The 21,924-nt window shown below is 53.2% G+C and overlaps 1 protein-coding gene across 7 annotated transcripts in view; it reads right to left on the minus strand.

Moving 5' to 3' along the window:
• Nucleotides 1-458: 458 nt before the first annotated feature.
• Nucleotides 459-21,924, minus strand: part of CIITA (class II major histocompatibility complex transactivator) — a 56,427-nt gene continuing 34,961 nt past the window's right edge. For 4 of the 7 annotated variants that reach the window (XM_043456210.1, XM_043456213.1, XM_043456214.1 and 1 more), the window contains 15 exons: nt 19,300-19,344; nt 18,073-18,213; nt 17,104-17,247; nt 16,008-16,172; nt 15,429-15,497; nt 12,825-14,475; nt 11,754-11,912; nt 10,873-10,944; nt 7,648-7,728; nt 7,035-7,127; nt 5,721-5,807; nt 3,086-3,169; nt 2,843-2,926; nt 1,713-1,819; nt 459-1,168 (listed from right to left, as the gene is read on the minus strand). In XM_043456210.1, coding sequence (XP_043312145.1) covers nt 1,744-1,819; nt 2,843-2,926; nt 3,086-3,169; nt 5,721-5,807; nt 7,035-7,127; nt 7,648-7,728; nt 10,873-10,944; nt 11,754-11,912; nt 12,825-14,475; nt 15,429-15,497; nt 16,008-16,172; nt 17,104-17,247; nt 18,073-18,213; nt 19,300-19,344 — 2,951 coding nt within the window. In that variant the 3' untranslated portion in view covers nt 459-1,168; nt 1,713-1,743. The remainder of the gene's footprint in view (nt 1,169-1,712; nt 1,820-2,842; nt 2,927-3,085; nt 3,170-5,720; nt 5,808-7,034; nt 7,128-7,647; nt 7,729-10,872; nt 10,945-11,753; nt 11,913-12,824; nt 14,476-15,428; nt 15,498-16,007; nt 16,173-17,103; nt 17,248-18,072; nt 18,214-19,299; nt 19,345-21,924) is intronic. The other 3 variants (XM_043456212.1, XM_043456216.1, XM_043456211.1) reach the window with 2 other exon arrangements.

Genomic DNA, 21,924 nt, shown 5'->3' on the forward strand with positions numbered 1-21,924 from the left:
GGTCTGGGGAGGGGAGGAGAGCAAGGGTCCTGGTCAACTGGCCGTAGAATATGGCAGAAGTGATGCTGCATGACAACCAAGGCTGGCTTACAAAAAGGACACGATTTCTCACCGTGGTCTCTGTCTCCCCCTCCCAACCTCTCTTCCTGATGGCATGATCACCCTTCAACCCAGCCTCCAGGCCGTGAGGAAGCCCCCACATGGAGAGGCCCCCGCCCCACATCCTTAGAGGTACCGAGGCCCCCAGTCAGCATCAGGTGCCAGGCTGACCCGGAGCCGGGCAGAGAGACGAGCAGTCCCCGCCAAGCCCTGCCCAAAAGACAGATGTTTAAGGGCAGAATAAATGTCGGTGCTGTTTTAAGGCACTACGTTTTGAGGGTGGCTTGTGATGCATTAGCTATCCAGAAAAGTGTGCACCCCAAATTTAGTAATCACAACATAAACTCAGGACCTGCCCATGGGATTAAGTGACAGATTTATATGTAGTGGAAAAAACAAACAAACAGGAAATGGAGGCAAAAAGGCAAATGTGGTCCAGGCCGTGGCCCCGCCCCTCCTCCGTTAGTGTATATCGTCATCTCTTTACTCGCGAAAGAGTACATCTGGCCAGGCCTAGCTTTGGCCTCGGCCAAAACAGTCAGTGCAAACCAGTGAGTCCCAGAGACAGAAGGCAGCTGCCGAGAATTTCCAGTGGTCGCGCTTTGGGAATGAACAGGCTGGATGATGCTCACAGGCATCCTTGGAGCCGGTCCTGCTAGGAGAGCAGCGTGGAGATGTGCTTTCCCCCCAGGCCACAAGGGACCTGGGCAGGCAGATATGTGGCCGCCTCATCCATCGCCCCAGCCTTGGCCACGGCTGTCTGCAGTGTCCTTTGGGAATGCCTCAGGGCTCCCGGGCATTCAGCAGCGGCCCCCGGGCGCCCGCCCACCTGCCAGAGCCGCGGTGGCTGAGCGGGGCTGACATCCACCCGGGGAACCGAGGGAGGGGTCGGTCCGCAGAGCAGGCAGTGGGTCCTCTCTCCAGCTGGGCAGGAGCCGACCCTGAGTCACCGGGGTTGGGCATCACAATGCCACGTCCCACGGGACACAGGCCGAGAAAAGCCGTGTCCCCAAAGCACCAGGCGAGGGTCCAGCACAGTCGGTGTCCTCGGAGAGCGTGCTGTGGGAGGCTGGGAGGGGGGAGACGAGGAAGCTTTAGGACAGGGCAGGTCAGCACACGGCGAGAGCGTGGTTGAGCCCGGGGATGGGAGGGGTGTGGGGATGGAGAAGGGGACATCCCAGGTCGGGGCGGGGGAGGGGGCGCATGGAAGCGAGAGGACAGTCACGTGCACAGAAATCGGTAGAATGAATTCCTCTGAGGACAAGGCCGAGCAACAGGGCAGCCCGAGGACTGAGATAGCAGCCAGGCTAGCCGGGGCATCCGTGAAGGAAGACCCTCCAGGGCTGAGGGCTGCGGGGTGTGCACGCTGACCTGCCTGTCCTTCCCCAGGGCCCCAGACTTGACCACAGGGAGGATCCCCAAGGCCCAAGCCCTCAGCACATTTAGAGGACACCCCAGCAGAGAAGGAGGCGGGGTAGGGGGGCGGCCGACAGAACACGGGTCCAGGAGGGGTCACCCAGCTCCTAGCTGCTGCCCCGCCCACCGTTTCCGGATACTGACTTCACAGGACCCTGTCCCTGAAGCCCCCCGGGGCCCTCCCCTCCCAAGCTCACCTCAGTTCCCTTTTCCCAGCCACAGCCTGGATCATCGCAGGATGATTCTGGGGTCCAGCTGCTGCAGGTGCTCCTGGACGCCAAAGGGGATGGTGGGCGTCCACATCCTGTGAGGGGGCATGGCACATGGAGGCCAGCTCAGAGGTTGGGGGTGGTCCAGAGTCCCCAAGGCAGGCTTCCTCCAAATTCCTCCTCCCACCCAGCTTAGTGTGGGGTCACAGGGACACCAGAAGTCTGGTGACCCCCCCCTTTTTAAACTTGATTCTGCTTCAAGGAGATAGTGAAGGACAGGGAAGCCTGGCGTGCTGCACTCCTTGAGGTTGCGAAGAGTCGGACACGGCTGAGTGATGGAACCACAACTGTTGAGAACTTGCTGTGTGATCTCAGAAAGGTTCATTAACCTCTCTGTGCCTTATTCTCCACATCTGCATAATGAGTCTTCCAAGAGCCGCCCTACTCTTCTTAGAAGATGTGAGTGATTATGTAGACAACAGTGCTTTGAAAGATTATCAAGTATAGTATTGGACACTGGACATCATAGTGATGTAATAATAAATAAGTCTGAATCATATGAAATTGACAATTGTATAGGTCAACAGTGGAGGAGGGTATAGCAACCCACTCCAGTATTCTTGCCTGGAGAATCTCCATGGACAGGGGAGCCTGGCGGGTTACAAAGAGTCGAAAAGAGCTAGACAGAGCTGAGTGACCAAGAACAGCACAGCACATAGATCAACAGATAAAAGTGATTTCGTATTGTTCGGCTTACTATATTTAGTCTTTCCATGGACCAGACACTGTCTTAAGTATCTTGACTAATTTAGACCCCACAAAACTGCTTCAGACTAAATATTATTATCACTCCCGTTTTACAGATGAAGAAACTGAGGCCAGGGAATTCCCTGGCAGTCCAGTGGATGGGACTCAGCACTCTCACTGTTGAGAGCCTGGGTTCAGTTCCTGGTCAGAGAACTAAGATCCCCCAAGCTAAAGCCAAAAAAAAGAAGAGAGACTGAGGCCAGTGGGGTGACATGTCTGCTGCCCCAGATCACACGCTGGAGAGGGGCGAGTGGGATTTGAGCTCAGGTGACCCCCACGCTGACGCCCCCTCCGCCTCGGCCAAGACTTACGCCAGTGTCTTCACTTGAGGGCACTTTCTCAGGCCAGCGGCAAGCTGCTGGGCCCCAGCGGCTGTGAACTTGTTGTACTGGACGCTGGGGAGAGAGCGCCATTGTGGATCCTGGCCCCGGGGACCATCCAGCCCCAGACCAAGGCCAGCACCACGCTCTCGACAACCGGCCCTTCCCACGATGCCAGCAAGAGACCCCCGGTCCTCCCAAGCCCTGCCCCACTGCCCAGGCTCCCACACTCACTCTAGCACCCGGAGGGACACCATGTCCGGAAGCACGTGCGCCAGGCTCTCGGCTCCCGCGTCGCAGATGCAGTTGTTGTACAAGCTGTGGGAGACAGAGGTCAGAGCAGGGGCCGGGGGTGCTGGGGGGCTCGGGGCCTAGCGGGAGACCCACCAGCTGGGACTGCTGCCCCATGTGACAGAGGGGAAAACTGAGTAACTTCTCCGTGGTCACTCAGTGAGTCTGGGGAGGCAGCAGGACTGAGCGGAGGTAGCTTCCTGCCAGAGACATCTCAAGTTCAAATCCCAGTCCTGCAGCTTGCTGCCTGACTTTTGGCAAGTTACTCAGCATCCCTGTGACTCAGTTTGCGCCTCCATAAAATGGGCATGTTAGAGTAATAATGGGGAGAAGTAAATAAGTTAGTGTTGGTAAAACACCCAGAACAGGGCCCGACACATGGAATGAACGACTTGTTAACTATGGTTATTATATCTCCCCGGGGGGGTTGTAGGTTATATCAGCTACTGTAGTGTGCCCGGCATTGGGGATATGGCAGGGGAGAGTGAAACCCGGAGTCACTGGGCAGGCTCGGGTTTCTATAGAGTACTCAGTCACCATCAGCAGTGTCAAAAATAGAACCACGGGTGTCGCCGATGCCTCATTAACAAGAGTCTTTTTAACAAGCCAGGTGTGGCCGCGGTTCTAATTTCAAGGCCATGACTTTGCCTTGACCCGGCCTCAGGGCAACACTGCAGGCCTGCCTGTAAAAGCAGCAGGTCTACACTGCAGCAAAGAGGATTCAAGCTAAACTCCGGGGAGCCCTGATGTCGTGAGTCGGCTGGTACCAGGGCAGGAAGCAGGGGGAGGTTTTGCAATCCCTTCCTGGGATGGACCTTAGAACCCAGGGGGCCCTTCCTCCCCCCACAGGGAGAGGATTCTTCCCATATTCCACTGATGCCAAGATGTACATGTTCACATTTGAAAATCACTGAGATCAGGATGTGTCTGATAATCAAAGGATGTCATCCTTTAGTTAACAGCGTTTTGTCCTCTTCATGATGTCTTACCAATGGAAGGCATCTTAAAGTCCTTATGATACGAGGTTTCTTTTTTTCATTTTTTGGCCGTGCCGTGCAGCTTGCAGGATCTCAGTTCCCCAATCAGGGATAGAACCTGGGCCGCAGCAGCGAAAGCCCAGAATCCTAACCACTCGGCCACCAGGGAACTCCCAATACGAGGTTTTTTAAAGTGTCAGTCAGGTCACATATCACCCCCACCGGCCCCACCTGCTTCTCCATTCACACCAGAAAACCCCCAGTCTCCCTCCTGACTCTGCGAAGGCCTCCCTGTATGGTCTGGCCTCCCCTGACCTCTCTCGTCTCATCTCCCACCCTCTGGCCCTAGTTCCTTATATCCAGCCACAGGGGCCCACCCCACTTCTGGCGAAGGACTCAACCTCTTTCCCACCTCAGGCCCTTTGCATCTGCTGTTCCCTCTTCCTGGAATGCTTTTCCCTGACAGTATCCCACAGAAGGGGGAGGGTCACCTCCTCAGAGCTCTTGACCTCCCTGGTGAATTCAGTCCTCCCTATTGTCCTCTCCCTGGCCTTTGTTAGTTTCCTCCTTCCCAGCATGAATCAGCGTTTTACTTTGTTTACTCATTTGCTTATTTATTATGCAAGGAGCTCAAAAGTAAGACCTGTGCTGGTTTTGTTCATAGCTGTATCTCTAGTTCCTAGCACAGGTTCTGGCCCAGAATCTTAGATGCCGTCACAACTCTAGGCAGTGCCAACAAAGACTATAGAAGCTGCACGGCACACAACCTATGCAACGGCACGCAGGGACCCTGGCTGGAAGGCTAATGGACTGGAAGGACCATCAGTCCCGGGTACCACCAGGGGCCAGGCTGTGAGTGAAAGTCGTTCAGTCATGTCTGACTCTTTGCAACCCCATGGACTGTGCAGTCCATGGAATTCTCCGGGCTAGAATACTGGAGTGGGTAGCCTTTCCCTTCTCCAGGGGATCTTCCCAACCCAGGGATCAAACCCAGGTCTCCCGCATTGCAGGCAGATTCCCGGCTGAGCCACAGGGGAAGGCCAGGGGCCAGGCTGGAAGTAATCAAAAGCAAGATGTGCTATTCCAAGCCTCACCAGAAGGTGGCAGTGTAGGCACGGACCAGTGTCAGTGACAAGAGCCAGCCACGGCTGCCTGTGCACAGTCAGCCTTCTAGAAATCACTAACCCTGGACTCCAGAAACGGCTCAGTCCTGCCATCCCCTGGGAAGGAGGACTAATATTTATTAAGCACCAGAGCCAGGCACTGCTCCAAGCATTTTCTGTAGGCCATAGAGATGGTACCCATTTTCCAGATGAGGAAACAGAGACTCGGCAAGAAAACAACTTGCCCAGAATTTGCCCTTCCTCCGGGGGCTGCTAACCCTCTTGTCCAGGGTGGTGGCATCGCCCAACTCCAGCGGGGTGTGTTCATGGTGGGTTTTAGGCCCCCCACTCCCCACCCCCACCAAGCTGTGCAACACCAACCCAACAGAACAGCCTGTAGGGACTGCTTCCAGGGACCTCACAGCTGGTAACCAAGGGGGCTCTCTGCCCACCCCCCAGCCACCAGCTCAGCACCTGAAGGATGGGGACCCCACTCACCTCAGCCTGAGGAGGGACGCGGCCAGCGCGGGCAGAGCCTCGGCCAGCTTGCAGGCACCCACGTCGGTGATGTTGTTCTGGGACAAGCTGCAGGGGTACCACAAGGGGGAGGGCTCAGGGCCAAACCTGAATGCCCCTACCCACCAGCGCTCGTGCCCCAGGCTCGCGCAGAGCTGGGGACCTCCTCTTTCTCACAGGGCGGCCCAGGGCAGCAAACGCAAGGCAGCCCACCTGGATGAGAGCCTTGGGTGCTGAGCTCTGTGAGGGTACTGTGGGTAAACTGGACCAATAAGAGGATGCAGTCACATGCTGAAGCTGAGCAGGATGACGGGGTGAGGATGCAGGTGAGAGAGAGACTGCACTCCTCCCACACCTGTTTTATGAGTTTATAGCATCTCTTCTTTTCCTTCTGGACCACTTTTCAGGACTGTCATTACGTGAGGGCTCACATTATTTGTTTGAGCTCCTCTCCTTGAGGTAAGGGGTCGGATCTGTTTTGTTCATTACTGTAAACATGTGCCTAGAGCCAAGGAGGTGCTCAGAAAATACTTAAGTGGGGAACAAAGGAAGGAAGGAAAGGCAGGAGACTGAGACGGAGCTGGAGGGAGGAATCCGGGAAGGAAAGAAGGAAGGAAGGTGGGAGTGAAATCTCGCTTACTCACATTATTTCCTTAAACACTCTAAATTACTTAAGAAGTCTCAGTGTCCCTCCATCAAGGAAATCCCTAATTGGTTCTGGTGAATCCTGTGGCTTCCTTGATCACAGTTGTGGAATAGAGTGTGCATGAATTTTAACGATCCCTCTAGGTTCGGTAAAAAGAAATCATGCTGACCCTCCTGCCTCATATCCATTTCCCACTCCCTCAAACCCAGAACAGTTTTTTTTTAAATCAAAATTCACTATCTTGCTAATAATGTTTTACAGATAAATCCTAACCTAGCTCTCCTGTCTCGCCCTCGGTCTAACTTTCTCTCATGAGACATTGCTTACATTCATTACTGCACACGTCACAATTATGGATTCTTGTTTGCTGGTTTATTGTGTCCCCTCCCTAGAAGAACCCGGAGGTCAGGGACTTTGCTTTGCTTAAAGCTGGGTCTCCAGGGCCTTGAACTGCGTCTGCACAAAATAGATGCTTCTTACATATTTGTTGATTAATTAGTAGAACGGCTGATTAAAGAAATGACTGACTGAGTGAATGGATGGGTGGATGACTAAACAGCTGCATGACTGAATGGATGAGGGAATGAAAGAATTAAAAGGTGGGACTCTAGGGACAAATGCAGCAGGAAGGGCAAGCCCAGCCCACTCACTTGAGTGTCTCCAGAGCCTTCAGCTGAGGGAAGGTGGTGGCGAGCTGGGCGACACCCTCGTCCCCGATCTTATTCTCGCTCAGCGAGTCCAGGCTGCAGGTAGAACCAGATGGGGGGCATCAGACAGCACCCCAGAGGCCACGTGACCCTCCCCCACCCTCCAACCCAGCAGCAGCCTCCTCTGATCCCCCCACTCCTGGACACACCATGGCCAGATGCAGCTGAGTTCCGAGAATATGAGAGCGTCTTCATCACCTGGGGGCACCAGGTGGCCAATCAGGGGACAAGGTTCTGACTCCCCATGGACCTGAATCTCTGTTTTCCTTTCTGGGAGCCCCATGAGCTGGGGCAAGTGCCCCAACCTCTCAAGACCTGAACTGTACAACTGGGATCACATTCCTCACCCCTACATCCCCCGTGAGGTTGCTGGGAGCAGCACAAGAGGGGGAGTCTCAAAGGTCACAAAAGGATTCAACTTCTTTTTATTGTTTCCATCTCTCGTCCCTTCCCTGCAGTGGGGGCATCCAGTCACTCACACCAGCCACACTAAGGAAGCAGGGAGAAAGGGACAAACAGGGCCAGGGTTTGGAGAAATTCCAGGGTTTATACTCACTCCAGGTGCTGAAGGGAAGTAAAGGCCTCGAGGATCTTCACCAATTTAGGAAAAACCTGTGGGCCCAAGACGGGGCCCAGCCTAGGAGGCAAAGGGCAGAGTCAAGACCCTGAAACAGCCATGGGCCTGCTATTTGACCCTGCAGAAGGCAGGCCCCCCTGAGACCTTACCTCGTCCTTGCCCCACCTGTTGGGACCCCGCTCCTTTCTACTTCAGGCAGATCTCACAAACCCACTCAAGAGGCCGGCTGGGCTCCCAGCTAGGGGCTCCTCAGCCTTCACCTCTGCCTGGGGAGCCAGGTCTCACTCCTGTCATCATCCATGTGCGCCCTTCTCTCACCCTGGCCTGGGGAAATGGTTCCCAAATGTTGGCCTGAGGAACCACCTCCAGCCCTGAGAAAGATGACTTACATATTTTCCACTGCTATTTCATAACAAACAGAACCATTTCCTGAGCACTTTTTATATGCCAAGAATATGGCGGGTTCATCACTCAGATCTCATTTAATCCTCACAATGACTCTGAACTAGGAGCCCTTCTTAGCCCCATTTTTACAGATGGGGAAACCAAGGCACAGACAGGTTAGCTAACTCACATAAGGCCACATAGCCTGGATGGGCATTTAGAACAGGCTTCAAGGGAATGAGAAAAATAAAAACAAAGGGCTCTCTCTCTCTTTTTTAAAATATGATTAAATTACTCAAGGCAAACAACCATCTTTTATTCTGAAATTATATCCTTTGAACTTTTTTGACATTATAATGTTTCATTTTTGATAAAATGATGGTGCCATCAGTGGTTATTTCACTTGTTTGAATGAGCATACCTGATATAAATTTAAAAGATGGTAACTGCACAGAGTCACCGAAATTCACTTCAAAATATTCTCAATCTTTGAAACCCCAAAGTCTGGGAATCACCAGCCTTAATGAAAGGTCATGAGATGGGGTGATTTGAAAGCTGATTTGAATCTGGGCTGGCTTCCCTGGTGGCTCAGATGGTAAAGAATCTGCCTGCAATGCAGGAGACCTGGGTTCCATCCCTGGGTCAGGAAGATCCCCTGGAGAAGGAAATGGCAACCCACTCCAGTATTCTTGCCTGGAGAATTCCATGGACAGAGGAGCCTGGTGGGCTACAGTCCATGGGGTCACAAAGAATCAGAGATGACTGAGTGACTAACAATTTTCATTTAGCTTCTCTGGGACCTTTTGGACAAATCCCTTCACCTCTGAGTCTCCATTTTCTCAAATTTAGTCCTAGTCTTAGAAGGTTTTTGAAAAGATTAAGGAATTCATTTACCAAATATTGCTTGCCTATCGGGTGCCAGGCCCATCAAACCTGTCAACACAGATCACCATGAACAGAACAGACAAAAGTCAAAACCCTTGTGGAGCTAACATACCAAGGGGCAAGATGGATAATCAGAGAAACTGGCAAACTGTCTGGTACGGGAGATTATAAGAGATACAGAGAAAAGTCCAGCGCAAGCGGGGCAGAATTGTACTTTCAAATACGGGAGCCAGAAAAGGCCTCTCCCAGGGATTTCCGTGGTGGGTCAGTGGTTGAGACTGCCCCTTGCAGTGCAGGGGATACAGGCTCAGTCCCTGGTGGGGGATCTAAGATCCCACACGCCATGGAGAAATGAAGCCTGCGTGCCACCACCAGAGAGTTCATACACCGCAAGGAAAAATCCCGCATGATGCAACAAAGATCTTTCGGGCTGCAACTGAGATCTGGGAAAGCCAAATAAAATGAATAAGTGAATATCTTTTAAAGTTTTTTTTAGAAAGAAAAGATCTCTCTTGCTGAAAACCAGAAGAAAAGTGTGGGCATGGGCCATGCAGACACCTGGGGAAAAGAGTCCTGGGCAGTAGGCAGAGCCAGTGCAAAGGCCCAGGGGTTGGACCATAAAGAGGATGCACGTGGCTGCAGATTGCAGGAGGCAAGGCTGAAGAGGTAAAGGGGGCCTGAATCAGGAGAAGCGTCCACCAGCACAGCCCCTGCGGGGTCCCGAGTGGCTGAGCGGCCTCATCGATAGGCAGGTGAGACCGACAGGGCACTGGACATGGTACCTGCCAGTCAGACGCCCAAAATAGTCCCTTCCTTCCTTCCTTCTTTCCTCAGAACTTCTCGGGGCTTCTGGCCTGCAGGTGGCTAGCCTCCGGGTTTTGGACTGTGTTCTACCCGACGGCTGCTGCTCCCCAGAGCACAGTTCCGACCTCAAGCTAGGGGCTTTTGAAGCTGAAAATAATTCAAAGCCAGAATGGGCCCTTGGTAGTTGTTTTCATATGTTTCCTCTTTTCAGCAACACTTTTTTTTTTTTTTTACCTCTGCACAAATTTGGCATCTTGTCTTTCTCTGTTCAAAAGAAGAAATGCTTGGCTTTTTCTGGAGGGCCAGGGAAGCCATGATCAGGAGGAGCAGGCAGCTTGTGGGAGCCCCGTCGAGGACCCTGGGCAAGTTACTTAATCTCACTAGGCCTCAGTTTCCTCATCTGTAAAATGGGGGCAATAATAACTATCTCCCAGCTCTTAAAATTAAAGAGATTACATACAAACGGCACCGAGTACACTGTAGGTGCTTAATAATTCCTTCCTAATCATCAGATGATTTAAGATCCCTAAGAAGATCCAACTACAAATTTAGCTTTTTCCTGCATTGGAGCAAGAGCCAGCCAGGCTGATCTGACATTTGTGACTTTGGACAAACAATTTACACCTTCTAGGCCTCAGGGTTTGCTTCTGTACAATGGGGAGATAATAACAATTTCTCCACCCAGCATGGGTCATTCCTATTCCTTTGTCTAGCTTCAATACTTCCATTACCTCCTTCAGGAAGCCCCCTAAGCCTGCATTCTCATAGCCCTTGAGTTTCCAGCCACTAATCACAGTAGCAGGTGGTAATTTTACACTGGACAGCAAGCTGATTGAGAACAGTGGCCTCAGCCATAGGAATAGATCTGTTGAATGAGTGGATGCAAATGAGCATCTTCACCAGCAAATGGGCTGGTTATCTTCACCCCATGAGACCCTCCAGGACTAGCCTGGACCGGCCATGCCCCAGCTGCTGGAAGCTGGTTTCCAGAGTGGCGGGGGGTGGGGCGGGGGGTGGGACGAGAGGCTAAGAATGACTCTGAGGGCTGATCTGAATTCTGGTGGCACCAGCCTAGCTAATGCTGGAGGAGAAACCTCGTGGGAACCCAAGACGATCTACCCCTTGGCTTACGCAAACTCCAGCTTCTTTAAGTCTCGGACAGCAGGGAGCTCCCCAGCTGCTTCTTCAGAGGAGCTTCTTGTCCTGGAGAGAGCAGGCAATGTTAGTGGAGAGTTGGCACCGTACTGTCACTGAGCCCCTTCCTCCGTGTCCTAATGCCCCAGTGCCCAGAATTTCCTGGAAGAACAGCCTTCCTTGGGCTCCTATTGTCCCCTTGTTAAAAAAGGAAAGAACTTCCGAAAAGGATATTGTTAAGGCATCACTGTATGTTTCACAGAAAAGAGCCTTAGAGGAGGCATTACCCACACCCACCCCAGACAGAGCACAGTAGGTGCTCAAACAATGCATGATGAAGAGATGAGGGATGACAGCTGCAGTCATATCTCCTCTACCTTCTCAACCTTAGACCTCTGCCATCTATAAAATGGGGATGCTGGTCCTGGCTGCCTTGAAAGTTGGCCTTGGTGTCACTTGTGTGACTGGATGAACACTTAGCAGGAGAGAATATCCCCTTGGCTGTATTTATTTATTTTTTAAAAAAATTTTGGTTGCACCTCGCAGCATGTGGGGCCTTAGTTCCCTGGCCAGGGAAACCCACGTCCCCTGCATTTGAAGGCAGAGTCTTAACCACCAGACTGCCGAGGACATCCCTGAAAGTGTGTCCTTAGATTTAGCTGGGAAAGAAGTGGGTCTATGATGGCAAGTTCTGAAGTAGACACAGTGATAGATGCCTGGGTGGCAACCACAGTGAGAGGTTCTAGATGGTCATTGCCCAGGGATGGAGAGGGGCTTGGGAGGTTCCCCCAAAAGAGGAGGCACTGGAAGTGCTCATGACAAACTTAATACTAAGTCCTGTGCGGCCTGGACCAGCTCCCATGCCCCCTCCCCCTCACCTCTGGATCTGCACGAGATTGCCGAGGTCTTCCACATCCTTCATGGACTTGGCCTTGAAAGGCTCAATGGTGAACTTCTCCTCCACCGCCCGGAGTAGCTTGGCCTCCCCACGCTCCTGCAGGGATTCCCACAGCTCCACAGTGTCACTCAACGCAGCCCTGTGAAGGAAGGGCCTCAGACCCAGGCACGGTGACCAGGCTAGACCATGATGGGGGTGGGCGAGCAGCTCCATGAAGGAACCTCCTACCTGTTTAGATACTTTCCTTCCTCAACACAACCCCTACTTCCTCTAGAGAGTCTTGCATGACCACTCAAGCCCTTATCACTTCTTCCATTTACTCAACTCTCCCAATGGTTTTATTTCCCTTTTTGCTTTGGCTACCAGGAAGCTCAGTGGAAAATTCTCAGTTGAAGGACAATGTTGTAGACCTTACTGCATGGTTAAATTATGCTGAGGGGGAAGGTGGAAGAGATCCTCTGGTGATTAAATGATCAAACAGATCACCAAAGGATTTAGATTCCTTAATTTAAGGAATTTTTCCTTCATCCTGAGGGAGGTAGGGTGCCTCTGAAAGATTGGAAGCCAGGATGGAATATGATCAGATGCAATTTCTAGGGAGACTGTGCTGATGGTGGAATATAACGTGGAGTGGAACAGGAGAATGGAGGCAGGGAGGTTGAGGGAGGCTATGGCCTTAATCCCACCATGACAAAATGGTGGCTTGATGGGGTTTCCATCTCAAGGGATGGAGAGAAGAAAATGAATTCAAACCCAGATCAGTCTTAGATTCTAGACGTGGCCCAGTGCCTGGCTTAAGGCCGGTCTTCACATTCTGGTTGAAAGAATGATGCTGTCCTTCCCTGGATGTGTGACCTCGGACAAGCTACTGTCCCCCTCTGAGCTTCGGCTTCCTCATCTTAATAAAAAAGGATGGAATCACGTCTGCCCTCATCTGGCTGCCATTCATTCTAAACGAGACCACCCCACAGAGTCAGCACTGGGCATAGCACCAAGACGCACTGTAGGTGTCCAAGGCCAAGGAGCCCCCTCTCCTGTCCCCGGCCCCCACCTGAAACGGGCGACACAGCGGAGTCCCACGAGGCTCCCCAGTCCGGAGGGGTCGACGCCAGTGCTGCGGAGGTCCAGGGAGAAGTCTCGGCCCGCCGCCTCCAGGGCGCGGCCCAGCACGTGGGTGTCGGGAGGCGTGAGCCGCGTGCCCAGGAAGGAGAGGCGGGCCGGGAGCCCCTGCAGCACGTGCTGCCAGAGCCCGGGGTCCAGCGCCTCGTGGGCGCAGTGCAGCAGCTCCAGCAGCCGCCCCGCCTGCAGCGTCCCGGGCTGCAGCCGCTTCAGGTACCTCGTGAGCACCTTCTGCTTCCTGTCCGCCAACGCGGAGGCCGCCGGCCCCGCCAGGGCCCCCAGGCAGCCGGCGCGAGGCTGGAAGACCAGTCCGACCAAGAAGCGTGGCACGCCCTCTAGCCAGTTGTCATAGGGCCGCTTCTTCCTCGGGGTCAAGGCCAGATACTGCGGCAGCTCCTTGTCCTTGATTTCGCCGCTCAGAGCCAGCCACACGGCCCCCAGGAAGCACTGCAGGAGGAAGCTGGAGAAGGCCAGCTCAGTCTCCGGGGCCCCCGGGGTGGGCTGCAACCAGCCTTGGGCCACGGCCCAGGCCCTTGCCTCCGCCGACGGGAAGCGGTCCTCCTTCAGGCCACTCTGGTGCGCACGGCCCAGCTCCCAGGCCAGCCTGGCCAGTCCTGCCAGGGCCCCCGGGGGGCTGTCGCGCGCTGCTGGGCCTAGCAGGCCCACGTAGAGGCCCGTGAGGGTGGAGGGCAGCTGGGCTTCACCACTCCGCTGCAGGAGGGCCTCCGCGAGCTGGCACACGGCCCGGCAGACGGTGGGGCTGTGGCTATGACTCAGGAGGAATGGCCGGGCCCGCAGGAGCGCCAGGGCCCTCTCTTGGTGCTCGGCGGTCCCCTCTGACTCAAAGTAATGCCTCACATAGGTCTCGGCCTGCTGGGCCGAGAAGCCGGCCACCTCGAACAGGGCATCGGCCTTGCTCAGGCTCTGGGCCAGGCGGCCCCGCGGCCGGGCCGTGAGCAGCAGGGTGCAGCCCCGCAGCAGCTTGCGCTGGAGGAGACCCGCCAGCAGCCCCCGGAGGGAGCGGGGCTCTGCCGACCCGGGGCCCCCTGCGCTGTGCAGGGAGCCGTCGTGGGCTTCCAGCTCCTCAAAGGCATCCAGGATGAGCAGGACGCGGTTGGGCCTCCTCACAATGTAACTAAATACCTCGTCGTCCACCGGCAGCGGCTGCGGGCCCAGGGAGGACAGCAGATCCTGCAGGCGGTAGGAGGTCCCCGGACGGTCCAAACAGTGGCAGGGGATGCAGAAGACAAAGTCGTACTGCGGTAGCTGGCCGCGGGCCCAGGCCCGGCTCACGGCCCGGGCCCAGTGACTCTTCCCGTGCCCCGCTTTGCCCAGCACAGCGATCACCCACGTCTCACGCGGCTGCCGGCGGTCGCGCGCAGCCAGCAGCACCTCGGCCAGACCTCCTTGGGCCGGCTGCCGCTCTGCCCAGTCCAGGGTGGCCAGCTCTCTCTCCTGGCTCTTCCCGCTGCTCTTCTCCAGCCTCACCCTCACCAGCTCCATCTCCACCAGGGTGCCTTCCGGGCCGGCGGGCTGGGCCTGGTACTTGTCCCGTAGCGACTGGTAGAACTGCTCCACGCTCTCTGCGCAGGTCAAAGGGTGTGGGAGGGGGAAAGGGGAGGATGCTCGCGGCAGGACTGGCCACTGTGAGGCCAGCCCGGCCCCCGTCACTAGCTTCTTCATCCATTCATCTCAGCCTTCCCTGAGCGCTTTCTTGATTAGTGGCCTCACTCAGTTACCCACTCATTCATTCCTTCTTACACCCAGTCATACCCTCATCTCACTTGATTATCTATCCACTCCATTCACTCACTAGCCTTCATTTTTTTTTAACTTTTTATTTTATATTGGGGTATAGCTGATCAACAATATTGCAATAGTTTCAGGTGCCCAGCAAAGCAACTCAGCCAGACATGTACATGGATCCATTCCCCCCCAGACTCCCCTCCTGTTGAGGTTGTCACATAACATTGAGCAAGACCCTGTGCTAGACGGCAGGACCTTGTTGCTAACGTTCTTTTATTTGCTCACCATAGGGAGGCCATGGGGGAAGGGGTGTTAAGAGCTAAGAAAGAAGAATCCATGTGTCTGGTTCAACTTTTTACTGTTCTCTTGAGCACGTGAGGTACCCCACTATGCTTCAGTTTCCTCACCTGTAAAACGCAGATCATACTGGGGTTGTTGGCAACTTGACTACATCTCATGTGTCTGTAAGTGTATCTGGGACGGAGTCCGACTCAGCCGTCTGGCCGTTCTCTAAGTCACCCTTTCATTTCTACCCTCTCCACGCTCATCACCCACTCTTGCCTTCATCCATTCTCTCAGTCACTCACCCTTCCCTCCTTCATTCTCCCAGCTTTGCAAACAAGAAAATGTCGACACATTGTATGGGCTTATGGGGGACAGGTCCTCAGTAAACATTTCTCTAAGTGTAGGTGTAACTGGTGGAATGAATGATGGGATGATGGTGGGACCAAATGAGCATGTGAAAGAATGAATGAATGAGCCAACAATAAGGGACCCTGCCAGCACTCACCAGGCCACTTGGGAAGTTTGCTGGAGGCCCTGTCAGCTGCCGGGCATTTGGTGGGGGACATCTCATCCTCTGGAGGGGAAGAAGCTAGTGTTAGAATTACGGTGAGGGGCACCCCGGAGACCTCCCTCCCTCTGGGTCATCAGTCCCTTGAGTATGCCAAGGGCAGAGCTGACATGGGCTGAGTGTCCCCAGGTGGTGACCTGAGGCTGTATCCTATTCAAAGATGTCTTTATTTGGCCGGCTATACTTTTAAAATTTTCACCAGTCTTTTAGAAATCGTAATAGGTATGCTGAAATCAAAATCTCCAGGTTCTGCTGGCAATTCAGATCAGGCTGCATTGAGCCTATTTTCTTGCATGTAAGAAGCTGCTGAGATTTGACATGGATTCTCCTGTTGTTCCCCTCGCCCACCCTCCCATGCAGCCACCTCCCGGGACACCCTGTCCTGTTTTGCGCAAACACAACTTGCCAGTCCCTACAGGCAACTCTGTGGGTGGATCTCGTTGTCTGAGGCAATTCCTTCCCCCAGAACCTTTAGTTCTATTTCTGGTAACTCTCAGAGGTCAGGCTGATTCCTACCTGTCAGGTTTGCACGGGAGGTCAAGGCTGGTTCAGGCATGCTGGGGAGATCAGCAGCAGACGGGGCAAAGGGGCTGGCGGAGCCAGGCCGGTCTGGGGACTTGGGAAGGCTCTGGACAGCAGGGTCGCTGGACGGGGGTGTTTGGCTGGCCGGGGGCATCTCACCTACAGGAGATGGGAAAGGACTATAGAATCAGCTAGGAGCCTACTTGGGTCACCCCTTCTCCAAATAAGGCTGTGGGGCTGTGGGGCTGGAGAAAGGGGATGGAAACTTCCCAAGGAAGTCATTTTAGGATGGAGTTGAGGAAAGAGCTCTGGAATTACAGCTAGCTTCTGGAGCCTTGGTTTTCCATCTGTGAAATGGGAACAATCATCTCATAGGGAGCTTAAGGGCAAATACTACTAGGCACTTTCCCCACTATGTGGTCAGAGCTCGTTTTCCTAGATATCTCTTGCTCCTGGAGCACCAGTTCATTATACAAAGACTGGCAAGCAACTTTCAAAGGAAGTTCTTGAATCAAATGGAAGCTTCTCCTAGGTGTATTCTCTCTCCCTGAGAGCCCAACGCATCCCTTCCCTTGGACAATCTAAAACCCTTCAACGGGGCAGGTCAGCAGGGACCACTTTGCTGACCTGGAAACAAGGCAGTTCAGAGAAAGCTATACAAGCGTACATACCAAACTGTTCACAACGGTATACCAAAAGAGTGGGGGAGAGACTCGGGAACTCTTGTAAGTATGTGTTATTGTTGTGTGGCTTGTTAATTAGCATGCAATGATGTTGTGATTTTAAAATATAATAGAGTGGGTTTTTTTGTTTGTTTGTTTAAAAAAAAGAAGGCTTAGTGGGGGAAAGTGACCCAAAAAAGGCCACTTAGCCATTTGGTGGGTGGTGGGTCCACTCAGACCATGTTGGGGAGCTCTGCTCCTCTGCTTTGATTTTTGGGAAATGGGGACAGAGAAGGGTGTCCTGGGGAAGGAAGATCATGAAAAGGTGCTAGGCTACACCTGTCAAATACCTGGGTGGGAGTGGGGGGGGCATGGGATACAGGAGCAGTCAGGTCACAGGCAGAGGACCCCAGGGTTCACACACTCACCTTGGTAGATGAGTATACTGGAGACCCCTGTCCCAGTCCCTGAGATCGGCCAGAGCCCCTGGGGCAGAGTGGGGAGAGTGGGGATAATCTGAATGGATCCCGCGGGAAGACTCAGGCAGCTCAACAAGGAACTGGAAGGGGGCGCTGCAAGAGACAGAGAAGGTGATTTGGGATTCTCCATTAAAATCTTTAAATATATATATATATATATATTTCAATTATCTAGAAAAATTATTATTATTATTGGCAGCACCGCACACAGCATGTGGGATCTTAGTTCCCAGATCCCTGGTCCAGGGATCAGCCCCACCCCCCTGCGTTGGAAGCGCAGAGTCTTAACCACTGGACCATCAGGGAAGTCCCTTCATTAACATCTGAGTTAATGTCTAGTGGAAAAAAAAGTGGAAGTGTTAGTCGCTCAGTCATGACTCTTTGTGACCCCGTAGACTGTAGCCCGCCAGGCTCCTCTGTCCATGGAATTCTCCAGGCAAGAATCCTGGAGTGGGTTGCCATTCCCTCCCTGGCGAACCCGGGTCTCCTGCATTGCAGGCAGATGCTTTACTGTCTGAGTGACCAGGGAAGCCCCAGTGAATATCTGACTCCCTTATAAAGGGCTTGGGTCTACCAGAGAGCCGCAGCTGTGTTGGCCTGCCCTTGGTGGTGCTGCTGGCACCCAGCAGAGTAGCTGTCACAGAGAGGGTGCTCAGCTGACAACCGATGAAAGCACAGGGCCGGTGGGTGAATTCCCTAACCGGCGGGGATTCCCTGCTGTATCTCCCAGGGATGCGTTTCCTCCCAGGCGTACTCTCCAGCACAGACTGAGTGGATGGGGACGCGAGGACCGGACTTGCTGGGACAGAAGTGGAGGAGACACTGGCGCGGGGAGGAATTCCATCCCTGCTGCCACAGCCACTCCTGGGGCACCTCCAGGGAGCGGGGAAGCCCACCCTCTTGGAGCCCCTAACATACCCGGGTCCTTCAGCCGGGTCTGGCTGGATGCTGGCTCCGTGTTGAACAGAGCAGGAGGCGGCGGGCAGGGCTGAGCCAAGGAGTCGCTCACTGGCCCCACCAGGAAAGTGCCAGTCACCACGGGCATGGTGAGGGGCTCAGCTGTGAGGAAGGGGGCGTGTTAGAGGCTGGGTGAGATCTGGGTGGGGGGGTGGTGTCTAGAGGGGCCTTCTTGGGGGTGGAGGAGGGCAGGGTGGATCTTTCTGCTGGCAGTGGAAGGAAACACCTGTCCTCAGGCCTGGGTGAAGCTGGTTTCATTTCAGCAACTGCTCTGTTCATTTCAGTCACCAGCCCCAGCCTCCTCTTTATGGCTGGGTCCTGAGCGCTTCCTACCATGGAAATCTAGGGGTGGGCAGTCCTGTTAGCCCAGGCCCCTGTCACCCTCTGCAGCCAGTCACTGAGTCCCCAGGGACCCTAAGAGACCCCAACACTGCCCATCAGCCTGAGGCAGAAATTTATCTCCTCTGTTTAACTGCGAGTCCTTGGAGGGCGGACACTTGCCTTCCCACTTCAGACTGGGAGCTCCCTTGAAGACAGAGACTATTTCTCCATCATCTTCGTGGGCTGGATCCCTGACTTCTCCATCACATTAGAGTTTGCTGAGGGCAGGGACCAGGCTTCCTCTGTTAGACTAGGAGGCTTTTGTTCCTCAATCAGTTCCCCACAGACAGGCTGGTCTCCCCAGCTTTGCAAAAACAACCAAGTGAGAGGGGAGGAGAAGGGAGGGGAGAGGAAGGGAGGGGAGGGGAGGAAGCATCTGGTGGGCAGTGGGGTGGGGATGCTGAGGAGAGGCTCACTGAGGCATGGGGCCTGTAAGGAGGGCGGGAGGACCCTGGGTAACCAGCCGGTCTGAGGTGACTATACTCTGCAAGGAGACATGTGACCTGCAGGCGCAGTGGAACTAGATGGTAGGGGTGGGGGGTGGGGGTCTCAGCTCTCACTCGGAGTTAAGAGGAGGGAGGCATCATTGGAGGGGCTTCCTAGGAGGAGTGGAATCTCCCAGGAGTCCTTGAACTTCAGAGCAAGGGGCTATGGAATCATGATCTCGGTTTGAATCCAAGCCTTGCCTCTCACTTGCTGTGTGATCTCAGACAAGTGGCTTCGCCTCTCTGAACCCCGACTTTCAAATGCTAGTTTCTGTGCGAACCTTAAGGGGCCCCCGCTTTCCTGCCCACCTGCCCTGCTCACCTAGCTTCCGGTGCTTCAGATCCACAGGCACCTCCTCTGGGAAGGCTGCAGAGAGAACACCACGGTCATCAGCCCCAGGGTAGGGGTGTTCCAAGCCCGGAGGGGCTCATGGGCCGCAGCAGGCCTTGCCTTAAGTGGCTGGGAAGTGGTTTTCGGGTCCCTTTCCCTCCCCTGACCCCAACCATTTCTGCCCCTATTTAAGCCGGAACCCCATCTTGAAGAACCCGGGGCAATGAAGCGCAGGGAGAGGCAGAACCACAGAGGAGACACAGAGGAGGTTTGTTTTGTTTAGTTTTTAAGCTTTTTTGGCAGCACTGCAAGGCTTGCAGGATCTTAGTTCCCTGAGCAGGGATCAAACCCTCACCTCCTGCAATGGAATCGCGGAGTCTTAACCACTTGAGTGCCAGGGAATTCCTAAGAGGAGTTTGAGTTTTAAAATAACAATAATAATAATAATCAACCTGCTTTTGGAGCTTCCTAGCTGTGTATGTCTGTAACACAGCATCTCTGAGTCTTTGCTCTCTCATCTCTAAAACGGGGCAGGGATTCCTACTTTTCAGGAGTGCATTGGAAATCAATGAGTGAGTATTAAGCATGTAACACATGAGAGAAAACACCTAGATGTCCCTTAGCAAGGGGCTGATGAAGCAAATTATAGTTCATCCCCCAGTGAAATACCCTAAAAATAATGAGGACACTGGAGGACGTATGGAGTGGTACTGGTGTCCACAGTTTACCTTGAAATGCTCCAAAAGTAACATGGGTGGATGGGTGGATGGATAGAGGGATGGCTAGAGACGTGTCAAACCCGATATAGCCAAACACCGATGGTGAATATAAGTGGTGGGTATACGGTTGCTTGTAGTACAACTCTTTCACTTTTACTGCATGTTGAAGTTTTCCATAATAAAATATTAGGGGAAATGTTTATGAAATGAAAAGAAAGAAATAAGGAAGGAAGGAGGGAAGAAGAGAAAAAGAGAAAGGAGGAGAGAAAGGATGGGAGGGAGCAAGAAAGGAAAAGAAAGAAGAAAGGAAGGGAGGGAAACTCCCTGAAGGCAGGACCATGTGCTTTCCATCAGTGCTACAGAAATAACCTCCCAAAAAAAAAAAAAAAGAAATAACCTCCCAGACACATTAAATGGAGAAAGCCAGGTACAGAAGGGTGTAGGCGGTCATTTGCATGAAAAAATATTTTTTTAAGTGGTGACTTTTAGACAAATAGAATAGTTCTTTAAAAAAAAAAAAATCTTTGGCCCACACTGCACGGCATGTTGGATCTGAGTTGCCTGACTAGGGATCGAACCCACGCCCTTGCGTTGGCAGTGTGGAGTCTTAACCACTGGACCACTAGGGAAGTGCCTAAATAGAATATTTCTAACAAGACCAAAAGGGAACTGGCAACATAGGTTGTCTTCAGAGAGGGAGAATGAGGGACTGGGAGAAAAGGGTGGGAGGGAGAATTTTTTCCCACTGAATATTCTTTGCACATTTTGAATTTGCATGTCATGCACCCACTTACCTGTTCGAATTCAATAAATAGGTTCAGGGCTTATATGTGGTCTGGCACATAGTAAGCACTTGATCAACTGTTATGCCCATTTTATGGAAATTTTCACTCAATGGATAGTTATTGAGGTGTTTCTGCATGCCAGCCACATGCCAGGTGCTGGGGATGTAGGGATTAAGTAAGAAGGACAAGGTCCTCGTGGTGAGGGAACTCAGCAAAGGCAATAAATAAAATAAATCCAGATTGTGACAAGTGCTACAGAGACAGAGAGACACAAACAAGGTGAAAATAGGTGAGGTAAGTTATATGGAAAGTGTAGTCAAGGAAGGCTTTCAGAAGGAGGTGACATGTTGGCCAAGACCTGAGAGATTCCCAAGCCCATAATGGGAAGAAGATGGGGGAGGGGGTGCATCTCAGAGAGAGAGAACAGCAAGTGCAAAGGCCCTGGGGCTGGAAAGGATACATGGGTTACAGGAATGGAAAGAAGGCAGAGTGACTGGCACATAGGGACTCACAGTGAGTTTGGAGAGGTGGGAAGCGCCAGGTCATACAGGCCTGTGGTATGTATTTTGTAGCCACTGGAGGGTCAATGTGCATATGAGTCAGTCGCTTCAGTCATGTTCAAATCTTTGCGAACCCACGGACTGTAGTGTGCCAGGCTTCTCAGTCCACGGGATTCTCCAAGCAAGTATTACTGGAGTGGGTTGCCATTTCCTCCTCCAGGGGATCTTCCCGACCCAGGGATTCAACCAAAGGAGTCTCTGGTATGGTAGGCGGATTCTTTACCGCTGTGCCACTGTGGAAACCCAGAAGGTCACCAGGGCAGCAATATGATCTGATTTGCATTTAAAAGCCCAGGTTGGCTTCCAGATGAGGGCAGATTAAGGAGGCAGGGAGACTGACTAGGAGGCTCAGAGAGATGCAGGTACTTGCCCAAGTTCACACGGACTATAAATAACAGATCCAGGACTCAAACCCAGATCTTTCTGGGGAAAAACTGTGCTTGAAGAGCTCTCCCTTAAACAGGGGGTGACAACTAAGGATGAAAGAGGAGCCAGAGCCCAGAGGTCTGTTTGGACCCCAAAACAGCCAGGGGCAGAGACCCAGCAGGAAAG

The sequence above is a fragment of the Cervus canadensis genome, chromosome 32, assembly GCF_019320065.1.
Source record: "Cervus canadensis isolate Bull #8, Minnesota chromosome 32, ASM1932006v1, whole genome shotgun sequence".
Taxonomy (NCBI): Eukaryota; Metazoa; Chordata; class Mammalia; order Artiodactyla; family Cervidae; genus Cervus; species Cervus canadensis.